The sequence below is a fragment of the Otolemur garnettii genome, unplaced genomic scaffold (assembly GCF_000181295.1).
Source record: "Otolemur garnettii isolate 467f Iridium unplaced genomic scaffold, OtoGar3 scaffold00197, whole genome shotgun sequence".
Lineage (NCBI taxonomy): Eukaryota > Metazoa > Chordata > Mammalia > Primates > Galagidae > Otolemur > Otolemur garnettii.
The window spans coordinates 107,589-119,864 of record NW_003852592.1 but is presented as its reverse complement, the minus strand read 5'-3'; the positions used below and the strand labels follow the sequence as shown (position 1 = coordinate 119,864).

At 43.3% G+C, this 12,276-nt stretch overlaps 1 protein-coding gene across 1 annotated transcript; it reads left to right on the top strand.

Moving 5' to 3' along the window:
- Positions 1–23: 23 nt before the first annotated feature.
- SMIM19 (small integral membrane protein 19) lies at positions 24–8,237 on the top strand. Its single transcript, XM_003801067.3, has 4 exons — positions 24–203; positions 3,748–3,885; positions 5,778–5,902; positions 8,049–8,237. Exons 2-4 carry the CDS (start codon positions 3,752–3,754, stop codon positions 8,111–8,113), a joined length of 324 nt encoding a protein of 107 aa, XP_003801115.2. The 5' UTR covers positions 24–203; positions 3,748–3,751; the 3' UTR covers positions 8,114–8,237.
- Positions 8,238–12,276: the final 4,039 nt, after the last annotated feature.

Sequence of the window (12,276 nt, the reverse complement as noted above, 5' to 3'; positions counted from 1 at the left end):
CGGGGCGCGGCGCGGGGCGGGCGGCGCAAGTCGGCGGGACTGTGCGGAGCGGGCTCCCGAGCGGCTGCGGCGGCGCTGGGGGCTCCGGGCCGCTTCCCGGAGAGGAGGACGCGGTGTCACCGCCAGACTCGGTTTCCTTCCCGGAGGAGCCGGCCTCGCCCGGTCGGGGTCGCGGTTGAAGAGTTCGGGTTTCGGGGTCAGAGGTGTGTGACAGCCCGGCTCCTCCGCCCCCTGTCCCGTGTGACTGCGGGCAGGTCGTGGAAGCGCAACCGCCGCCCGCTTCTGTCCAGCGGAGCGCGGTGCCTCCCGGAGGGGTCGTGGCATCAGCGGGCGCGGCCCTGGCTGTGACCTGGGCCCTTCTGCTGGACGATCCCGAACCTTGAGCGCTTCTTTCACGGGGCTGAGAGAAAGAAATCCTGTTTATTTATGCAGTGGGTTTTGTTGTCAGGAACTTTAGGGACTGTTTGAAATCTGACAGGGTTCTAATTCAGAGTCGAAAATGATAACATTGCAGGCCTGATGCCAAGCAGTGCTAAGTTTCAGATCCACCTAAACACGGTATCCAGAGCCCGGATCAGAGCCCCAGAGTTACAACTTGAGTGCAACAATCACTCGAGCAACCTAAAAGCTAATCAACCTAAAACCACCCCTTTTTTGGTCATATTTGGGCAACTTGATGTCTGAATACTCGTATTTCCTTGGGACTTGATTCAGCTCATCCTAGCATCTCCTTACTGAAGTAGTTCAAGTATTACATTCCAGGAAAAATGTGAAAAAGGGTCAGTTTTCTCAGTCCAGAAGGCCCCTTTAAGCACATAACTAGTTATATTGGTAATCTTTCTGAATCGTTAACTTGGTAGGAATGAAGGAACCGCGGTAACATCCCGGGGCATTTTGCTTTAGACTCCAGAGGAAGGCTGGGTGGTGCGCAGTCACCACGCACCCGGTGTATGTGTGTACACTTGGTTAGCCTGTGGCATGCCAGGGAGGAGGGGACAGGGTCATAGTTCAGGCCACTCGAGGGCCAGGGCTCGGTACTATGACTCTGGACTGGGCCATTCCTTATTCCTGGCGGTCTCACAGAGTCATGCCATTGGTCGTGATAGGGGACTGGGCAGGAAAGACCTCCCCTCGGTGCACATCTTTCACAATTACTAAAAATAACTCCAGTGCATGTCCCTGGAGCCCTGGGATAGTGGTGTCATTGGGTACCAATGATGTTGTATAATATATGTTGTATAATTCATGTTAAAATATTACCATTAGGGTCAGCAGTGCTTAGGAATCCTTTTCTAAATATGTTTAATTAAAGAGTGGAAGAAGTCAAGCTCTGGGTAGGCATACCCCACCTATTGAGTGGCACAAATGTAGAATTTTTTGAAAAATTGAAGAATTTGCCTGGTTCAGAGCAACTTAGTCCAGTGGTTCTCAACTTTCCTAATGGTGCCAGCCTTTAATACAGTTCCTGTGGGTCACGACCCACAGGTTAAGAACAGCTGACTTAGTCACTAGAAAACCTTTCAGAAACACTTCTGTAATTTGTCAGATAAGTGGCACCTGTGAAATGTCCACCCATTGCTGTATGTTGATTCCTTGTTCTTCCCCAAGGTGTTAATAGCTCCCAGTCCTGAAAGCTGCCACCTTGGCTGTATAAATGTCCTGGGCCTTCTTCAGCATCTCAAATCAAAAACATAAAGTCTTCTCTTTTTTTCCCCAAATGTGGTGGTTATTGCTATTTTACATTTTGGTACTAACAATTTGAGATTCCAGAAATCATAAAACCAATTAAAGTGTGTGGTGTTCCAAAATTTTTCATCTGTAATATAGGCTGATTACTTGCTATAAATTGTAATCATGCAGGAAAACTCGAGTTTTAAGGAATAAGAATTGAAACTGAACATGCCAGATACCCTCCTGCCTCCCACTCTCAAAAAGTCAAAAGGGAGATGAATCAATAAAGGCTACATAGCCAGGCTATGATAGCCAGGAATTGGGTGTAGTCTATATATTTCTATCTTGCATCTATAAGTTTTTGTAATTTAAAGTAAGTTCTTTTTTTTGTTCCCTGGCTCTTTTTCACAACATCTTCATATTCATCAGACACCGATAGATGTTTTAGAGAAATTACTCCTGCCCTGTGGGCAGAGACTAAGCTAAATGGCTACTTGTGATATTCACATTGTTCTGAATGAGTACAGTATGTCCCTAAAAATCTGACAAAGACAGTTGTCAGAAAGGGGGAAACTCCATGGACTTAGGAGCAGACCTCTCCTGAATTTTCTTCCATTTTATACAGAGGCAAGCTGGAAGAAAAAACCAGACTCTGCCCCGAATACATTCTTCTTAACTTACTGAGCCAAATCTGCACTAATGAATATTTTTGGAGGCTTACAGTCTGGACTGCAAGGTATTTTAGTGGAAGAATTCTGCAATGCCTTTATTATTTTAGGCAGCTTAGAAAAAAATTGCAAAACGACTTTTTAGACATTCCAGATACTCTTTTTTCTTGGTATTAGAAAGTGTCTTGTTCTTAGAAATTACAGTACATTTGTTTTGTTTTTTTCCTTTTTATAGAGATTCTAACACTCTGAATTTCTTTCACTTATTAGGTTCTTTTCCTTTGACTTACCCTCTAACGCAAGGGAGGAACTTTGTCTTTAAGGCAAAATTTAATTAACTTCTCAAACACAAGTAAGGAATCAGTACTCTTGTACTTGCTATCTGATACACTTGCTGTTATCACTTTCTGTGGGAATGTCCAAAGTATGCATTTCCTTGAGTAGAAGCCGCAGCTGTGTAAACAGCAAAAAGTAGCTGTTCATCCCATAGCGTCTCTTAACTAAATTGGCCTCTGGGCCAAAACTAGATAAAGCTGAGGATGTTTCCATTCCTTTAGGGGTCTGGGGGCCTGTGGGGAGCTTTGCAGTGGCCGTCCCACCTTGGCCAGGCCAGGCTGTTGTGGCAGGTGCCCTGCTCTCCAGTCCTCAGCCAGGCCTTCCAGTCTGTGGGTTATTCTTCGCTTCCATTTGGGTGATAGTTACAATTTGGAAACAGTAATAACATTTCTACCCCTATCCTATTAGTGATAATGTTTTTTATTCCAAGATTTAACCATCAGGTAGGAGTTTTCATTCTTCATAGTTAAACGTGAGGGGAAGGGAGCCATGTGCCCTGATTATCTAGACCAGGGGTCGGTAACCAGGTCCTTAAAGGGCCAGGTGGTAACTATTGTAGGTTTTCTGGGCTGTGAAGCATGATCAGGATTTATATAGGTACAGTCCTCCCTGGTGTCTGCAAGGTTGGTGCCGGGACCCTTGGGAATACCAGAATCCATACACATTCCCAGTCCCTGGTGTAAAATGCTGTAGTATTTGCTTATGACCTACATACATGATCAAAATGATCTCTAGAGAACTTATAATGCCTAATATAGTTTAAATGCTATGTAAATAGTTGTGATACTCTATTTTTGAATTTATACTTTCAATTGTCATCATGGATTTTTTAAATTATTTTTTCTCCAAATATTTTCCATCTGTAGATATAGAATCCATGGATACGGAGGGCTGTCTGGACCTATGGCCATTTAAGGCCTATGTGTACAAATACGAATCTCTTCTGGCTCACGGGCCATGGACAAACAGGTGGAGGACTGGATTTGGCCAGCAGGCCACCTGTGCCAGCCCTTCTCCAGACAGGCACACTGTCATTAATGGAAAGAACTCTGCTTCTTCTTCTCTCTTACAGCCCCATGGCCTCAGCCTACGGAGTGATGGGAGATGAGGGCTCTATTGATTACACTGTTCACGAAGCCTGGAACGAAGCCACCAATGTTTACTTGATTGTTATCCTCGTTAGTTTCGGGCTCTTCATGTATGCCAAGAGGTACAGTTTTTAGTTTCTCAGGGTAATTAAGAAACTGATTTGGGCAGAACTTGGTGGCTCATGCCTGTAATCCTGGTACTCTGGGAAGCCAAGGAGGGAGACTTGCTTGAGGTGGAGAGCTTGAGACCAGCCTGAGCAAGAGCGAAACCGTCTCTCTACTGTAAGTAGATAAATTGGCCACAGGCACTGTACTCCCAGCTACTGTGGAAGCTGAAGCAGGAGGAACTCTTGAGCCCAGGAGTTTGAGATTGCTGTGAGCTATGATGATGCCACTATATTCTAGCCTGGACAATTCTAAGTTTTGTACTTTTTTAAAGAAAAATCTGTATTGAACACATAAAAATAATTTCATCAGACTATCTGTTCCTGCTCTGGTCTCTCCTTAAGCCCTGGTGACCAAGACTGGGCTCTGAAAACACCATTTCTGTAAGTAACGGCATAAGTGCATCTCTCAGCAGCCAGGCCGGCTGCTTTAATCTCCCAATTTGTTTCTGATATTAGGTTGGCCCATTTTTTTCGGCCATTTTGGTTTCCCCTTTCGGGGGGCCCGTTTTTTTGTTGCCCTTCCTTGAATTGCCCAGGCCTTTCCTTTTCCTTTCGGCCCTTTTTTGTTGGGCCTTGGGGTTTTCTTTTTTTTTGGTTTTTTTTTTTTGTTGGCCTTGGTTGCCCGTTGTTGTTCTCTTCGTTGGGGTACTTGTCTGTCCACCCCACCAAGTGTCCTCTGTCTTTCACCTTTGAGTCCCAGGTGTGTAAATCCTTGATAAATATTTCCTGCCTTAATTCCAGACATTGAAGCTGAATTTAACTGTTCTGCCACACTCCCTGGCTCCCTTCCCCAAAGTATAGTCAGAAAACAAACAGGTGAGGAGTGCTTTGAAAATCAAAAGCAATTATTAGTTAGACTGGGGTGTTTATCACAGCCGCAGGCTTCAGGACATCTTCTACAAGTTAAAAATAAAAGGCATGACATAGTTCAAAGTATTAATAATTAGTAATCCAGAAATAATTCAGGTTTGGCCTTGGGAATGGCTCTGAGCCCACCCTCCTGGCTGAGCTCTCCTGGGGCAGCAGGACCATGGGCTGCCTGAACTCTAGGGGTGGAGAGAGAATACACCCTCGGACCCTGACCCTGATCCACTTGCAGGTAACAGCTTTCCTCTAAAAATAGCCCCCCGCTTCCTCTCCAGCTTTCTTTTAAAAGCAGAGGCACACTGTTCTTGATTTTAAAATGATGTCTCTACAAAGGCAATGCTATTTTATTTAAGAAATATGGTTATTCATTGTTATCCTCAATTGAGGTCTGTTCAAATCCAGTTTTTTTTTTATTGAATGGTAGCTATGTATATTAATGCACTTCTAGGGTACAGTGTGGGGTTTTCACATGCAATCCAAAATACTTCCATCAAACTGGTCAAGAGAGCCTTCATGTCATTTTCTCAGTTATTGTTTTAAAACGTTCACATTCTACTCTTAGAAAGATTCACTTGTACCCTTGTCAGTTTATTTTCTAACTCAGTACTTTAGGTTTATCTAGATGATGGGAGAGGGAGGAAAAATCAGATATTTTCGTGTTTGTGCATTTTTTAATACAAGATGTGGCTTTGGAGACTGGGGACAATCACACCGGCGGTAACATCACTGTGTTGTATTAGGCAGACGTGTTTGGCTACTTTCTCTCCCACAGTCCCGTGGCTGTGTGTGTACGGATTCATACTGTAAGTGAAGGAGAGAATACTTGTGCCAAGGAAGCATCTCACAAAGACAGAAAATAAGATGAGTGTCTTGTCCTTCAAGTCCCTGTAATGTAGCTTCTGAGCACCAGGATCAGGAGACTGTCACAGTTCTGTAGACATTCATGGAAACCTCTGTTCTGCATTGATTTTGTATTTTAGGAACAAAAGGAAAATTATGAGGATATTCAGCGTGCCACCTACAGAAGAAACTTTGTCAGAGCCCAACTTTTATGACACAATAAGCAAAATCCGTTTAAGACAACAGCTGGAAATGTATTCCTTGGGTAAGTGTATTCTGTGCTGAACTGTATATGGAGGCATGGTTAAAATAGATTTTCTGGAATTGAGTTCAGGTAGCAAAAGGTTATCAGAGATACTAGGTAATGAAAACTGAGCACCTTTTATGAATGCTCAGCGCCCTGTGAGATGTTTATGCTTTTGTTGCTTTTACATTTTGTATCATCTGCACGTCACACGTGTTCAAAATAGGAAAATACTTAATTTAACGTAGCAGCATTATTCACAAGAGCCGAAAGGTGGAATATCCCAAATGTCCTCAACAAATGAATGGATAAACAAGGTGTGGTGCCTACAATAGAATGTTGTTCAGCCTTTGGAAAGAAGAACGCTCTGACACTCACTGCAGCATGGGGAGCCTCGCAGGCACTCTGCTGACTGAAAGGGCCTGTCACAGCAGGGCACACTGCACCCCTTCACTCTCATGAGGCCAGTCGGAGACAAAAGGCAGAAAGGTGGTTCCTGGGGGTTGAGGGCAGAGGGGACTAGGGAGTTACTATTTAATGGGTCCAGAGCTCAATGTGGGATGATGGAAAGAGTTCTGTGGAAGCTGGTGATGGTTACGCACCAGTGTGACTGTGTGTAAGGCCCCTGAACTGTATACTGAGAAGTGGTCACAATGGTAAATTACATGTTATATATCTTTGACCACAATAAAAGATACTTTGAAAAATTTAAAGATCATTTTTTAAAAATATATAGAGGCTGAAATTCTATATGGAAAATTTGCGAATTAAGTATTTATTTGTCCCTACTCAGAAGTTATCCCCTATCAGTAATATTCTGAATAATAGAGCAGATACAATCATAAACCCACTGTGCGGTATTTTTCTCTCTTGATATTTTGATGGGAATGACACAAAATTATTGGAATCTGTGTTTGCAGGGTGTGCTAGTTTTCTCTTGCTGCTGTAACAGGCCCACAGCATGGTGGCTGCCAGTGACTGTGAACATGCTGTCTTGCCCTCTGTGGGTCAGAAGTTCCACAGCAGGCTCACCGGCTAACGTCAGGGTGTCAGCAGGTTCCACTTTTCTGGAGCCTGGGGGGACATCTGTGTCCTTGTCTTCACAGCTCCTGAAGGCCTCCCGCATTCCTGGGCTCGGGGCCCCTCTCAGTTTCCCAGCAGCAGCAGCCCCAGGTCTTTCTCACTCTTCTTCCACGTCCACTTCTCCCCCTCTCTGGACTTACCCAGGAAATGTTCCTAAAAAAGATTTTAAGGGACCTGCTGATTAGGTTGGGCCAAATAGTCTAGGGGATTGTCCCCATCTCAACACCTTAATCACTTCTTCAAAGTCCCTTTTGCCCGTTGATGTGATGTGTTCACAGATTTCGGGGATTCGGCTGTGGCCGTGTTGTGGCCGTTATACTTCTGGACTCCGAGTACCTGTGTGGATCTGCGCAGTCAGGGGGTCTCAGCATTCCTGGGGTTCATGACGTATCTTGTCCCAACAGAGTCTGGCAGTTGAAGAGGAAATAGCAAACAAAATTCTTTTTCTTAAAGAAGACCCCCAAAATTCTTTAGTCACAAAAGTCTGGATCTACCCAGAGTAGCATAAACAAATAGTCTCTCTTTCTTGGCTTGTAAAGACTAAAAAGAAGAGGCTGAGTAAGTTTAAAGTAGTGAATGATATTCGCAGTGTTCTCTCCAGTTTCAGATTGAGGCAGTTTTTCTTCAACAAACATTTCTCAGTAGTACAAAAAGACAGAATTGCATATCTGGTTTTTCTTAAGGTTTATATTGTCGACATTATGTTCAACAGTAAGTCTCGTAGGCTTGTAAGTTAAAAACTAGTCAGAATCCGTGTAGTGGGACAAGAGCACTAAGAGGTAGAAATGGGGGTAATAAGGAAATTACAGAGCATTAACTTTAATTGCTTAATGTTTACCTTGTATGTTAAAGTTAGAATCCTGATCCATAAATAATAATAATAAACATATCAAAATGGGAACAGCAGTGTCGAGGAATTAGAGGACCATGAAATAGAATAAGTCTCCAGAGAAATAAAACTGCTTAATTCTAAACTAATTCTCTACTGAGAATCATGGCGTGACTGTGATTTAATGATGTTAGCTAGTGATTACTTTGCAATTTCATTAATTTTATTACTTCTTTTCTTGTTTTTCTTTCATAGCAAGGAAATACGACTGTCAACAGCCACAAAACCAAGGTGATAGTGTGCAGCTCTCCTTGGAATGAAGCCTTAGAAAATGAGCGACATAAGGGATTGTTGTTAAACAATACGGCAGCAACCGCCTGATTCTACTAAATCATGGACAGCATTGTAAAAACCTCTGTCTGCATAAAATCATTTCACCTGTGACTTTTTCCAGTTTTTTTGTTCCATGTTTTGTTTGTTGTAATTGCATCTCCAAGCCGTCTATTACACAAATACAAATGGCTCATGAGGTCTGGGCTCAGGGAGCCTGCAGGGACGAACACATATACCATAACCAGAGATGGAGACTTGACCTTGTGAAGACCTCTGATTTCCTGGGGATACAGTCAGCCAGAAATAAACACACAGCTTCGGAAGCCAGAATCCTGGAGCCATTTTGATGAGAACATTTTTGTAAAATTAAAAAATAAAAATTCAGGGTGGCGCCTGTGGCTCAAAGTAGTAGGGCACCAGCTCCATGTGCCGGAGGTTGCAGGTTCAAACCCAGCCCTGGCCAAAAACAGCAAAAAAGAAATAAAAATAAAAATTCAGCCACTGGAGTATCTTCCTCCTAGATTCTATCCTGTGATAAATGTACTATCAGTACAGGTGAATTTGTGATATTGCTGCTGTTAACAACTCTTTAACTGAATTAACGGCCTTTCCCATGTCCTGAAGCGTACCCACCGCTAATTTTAGTGCTTTCTGTAACTGCATTGTTTCCTCATTAATTATGTCCTCAGGAGTTTGTTTTCATCTCCCAGTTTCATTTCCACCAGGTGGCTCTTGTGTAAGCCGGACTGGGCGGTGCTGCCCAGAGAATGGACCCCTCTGTGTATTGAGAGCTCTTTGTCCGTGTCACTGTCACTGCTCAGTGGTCTGCTGACTTCTGCCTTTTTCATCCAATAAGCTTTCCTGAAGGTGTCTTATATCTTAACCCGTTTTGTGCCATATAATGAAATAATTTTTACCTAATTTTTCATATTTATTTAAATAAAAGCTGGTTGGAGGAAGTAGCAGGGAAATTTAACCTGAAATTTAACCAGCAGCTACATGAACCATGTAGCTCAAACAATCCGTTTTTGGATTAAAATTATTCTTAATTGTAAGAGCTAATCATTTTAAGTATTGTTTCCTTTTCTTTTTTTTTTTTTTGAGACAGAGCCTCAAGCTGTCCCTCTGGGTAGAGTGCCGTGGCATCACAGCTCACAGCAACCTCCAACTCCTGGGCTCAAGCGAGTCTCCTGCCTCTGCCTCCCAAGTAGCTGGGACTACAGGCGCCCGCCACAACGCCTGGCCATTTTTTGGTTGCAGCCGTCATTGTTGTTTGGCGGGCCCGGGCTGGGGATTTGAACCTGCCACCTTAGGTGTACGTGGCTGGCGCCTTAGCCGGTTGAGCTATAGGTGCCGAGCCTCCTTTTCTCTTTTTATTGTGAAATTAGAGAATATAAATTTTAAATGAAAATTAAGGTTTAGACAAAAAGCTAAAATGCCAAGCTTGCAAATGCCAAGGAAAATAAAGGAAAATTGATTTTACTTTAAATTTTAATTATATCATTAAAAATATACAAATTAAACAAAATGAATTATTAACCAAATGGAATATAATTTTTAATTCACAAAGGAGGGTAAAGTCACCATCTTCCAGCATTCATTTTTTTTTTTTTTTCTTTGAGACAGAGACTCAAGCTATCTGCTTGGGTAGGGTGCTGTAACATCACAGCTCACAGCAACCTCAAACTCCTAGGTTCAAGTGAGTCTCCCGCCTCAGCCTCCCAAGTAGCTGGGAACACAGGCGTCCACCACAACGCCCAGCTATTTTTTTTTTTTCAGTTGCAACCGTCGTTTTTGGCAGGCCCGGGGCTGGATTCAAACCCGCCACCTTAGGTGTATGTGGCTGGCGCCTTAGCTACTTGAGCCACAGGCACTGAGCCGCATTCACAGTTCTTAAGCAGAGTCTGACATTCTGTTACTGTCTTGTATACCAGTGAAGCATCGATCAACCCAACCTTGCTCATTGGAAACTGTAATGACTACTGAGGAGACACGGCCACAGTCCAGGACACCACAGGGGATGCCAGTGGGGCTAATTGCAGACACACTTTCTGCACTCTTTCTGAAGGGTCAAGACTGATCAGCAGATATTTTGGGGAGGGGAGTTCCTCCCTTCCTTCCTTGAGACTTGTGGTCGTCAGAGTTGGCTCTTTTCATCTTGAAGCCGTGGGCTGTTTTCCACAGAGAACTGGAGATTGGGTTTTATAGATGAGTTCCAAGGACAGATTTTCGTCTACAAATTAACAATGAATAAAAGGGGCTGAAAATGTGATTATTCAAAAGTCGCTTACTTAGTTGCATTTTACCTTTACTTAAGGTTCTGGATGTTTTGGGCCACTTACTTTTCGTTTGTTTTCTTTTCTTTTTTTAGAGACAGGGTCTCCCTCTTATTAAGGCTGATCTCAAACTCCTAAGCTCAAGCAATCCACCTGCCTCAGTCTCACTAGGATTAGAGACCTGAGCCACTATGCTCAGGTTAGGACCACTTCTTAGATGCCTTACTTAAAGGCATTCATGGTGAAACAGAATTAGTAACAATTCTTATTTACGCAAAGTTAATGCTTATCAAAATATACCCTTTCTGTGTTTACTTAAAAAGACCCTGGCAAATCTAGTAGGCTTTGTGAAAGGATTATGAATTTTTAGAAACACTAATTATAGCTGTTAAGAAATTAGAAACATATTACCAATCTATGACAAATGTGACACTGCCCTGCCTTGCTAGCAGCTTTGTGACTGAAACGTGACTTTTACTTTTTTAAGTTGTTTGAGTGTAAAGTTGATTTCAAACAAGTCTTTATTGGAGGGATGTCGCTTCCTGGTCCAAATGATCTTTTTCCTTTGAAGTCTATTGCAACCTGTCATTATCAGTCAGTCAAAGGATCTAGTTTATCTTTCTCCTAAAAAACTTAAAATGAAACTTGAATTTGTTTTAGTTCATATTAAGTCACATTCAGTGCAATCAAAGGGGACTCTATATTTCTGAAGAGTGTAGGATAATTTTGAAAGCACTAATACAAATATGTGTAGAACACAGGACTGGAAACATGAGTTCCACCCAGTTTCAATCTTTGCTGCATCTGTTGGAATCAGAGCAGACAAAGGTCACTATGAAAGTTTTGAGACAGACTATGGTATGGTCCATTATTTCACTTCCAAGGAACACGGTTGACAGTGGTATCCCTTCTGATTCACCCTGTGAGTTTCAACTTGTTCAGCTTCTCAGTGTTACCGGAGGCCCCATTTGCGTCTGTCTGTGCCTAACTCAGTGGGCATCAGCTGTGGAGTTGGGAGGACTCACTTTCATGTCATGGTTTTGTATGATTTTAAAAGCGAGATAAGTAAGTTTCAAAGCCTTAAGCATTCGTAGTGGGCTTTCAGGGACCTCACTCCTCCCCACGCAGCAATTTTTCAATGGGCTCAAGAATTTAGAAGGGGCCAAACTTCACTGAAAGACAAGGAGAGGAATGTATGTCTAGCAACTGCAGTGACTGAGGAAACATCGCTGCTGTGGGGAAAATAGTTGCAAAAGCAATTCAGTGGCCTTAAAAGGACATTGAAATGGCAGATTCAATTGCCCGCAGCGTCCAAAATCCTGCATGATTCTCTTTGAGTCGGGAAAGCTTCACCCTGATGTGTGCCTCCCACTCTGATCTGTGTTGATGTTGAGTGGCGTGAAGAGATCCTGTTCAGGTTCCACGGACACGAGTCTACATGCTTTTCTGATATTGTTACTGGTGATAAAACCTGGATTTACCAGTTTGATCCAGACAGCCTTTCAGACGGAGCGAAGTGGCTATATTTGTTATCCTAGCTCTCTGGGAAGCTGAGGCAGGGGAGTCACCTGAGCTCTGGAGTTGGAGACCAGCCTGAGCAAGAGCGAGACCCCATCTCCTCTAAAAATAGAAAAACTAGCCGAGCACTGTGGCAGGTGCCTGTAGTCCCAGGAGACTGAGAGCAGCTTGTACCAGAGTGTGACCTCGTGTCTAAAAACAGTCAGGTGTTGTGTCAGGTGCCTGTAGGCCCAGCTACTTGGGAGGCTGAGGCAAGAGAATTACTTAAGCCCAAGAGTTTGAGGTTGCTGTGAACTATGACGCCAGAGCACTCTATGGGGGCAACAAAATGAGACAAAGGAAGAAAGAGAGAGAGA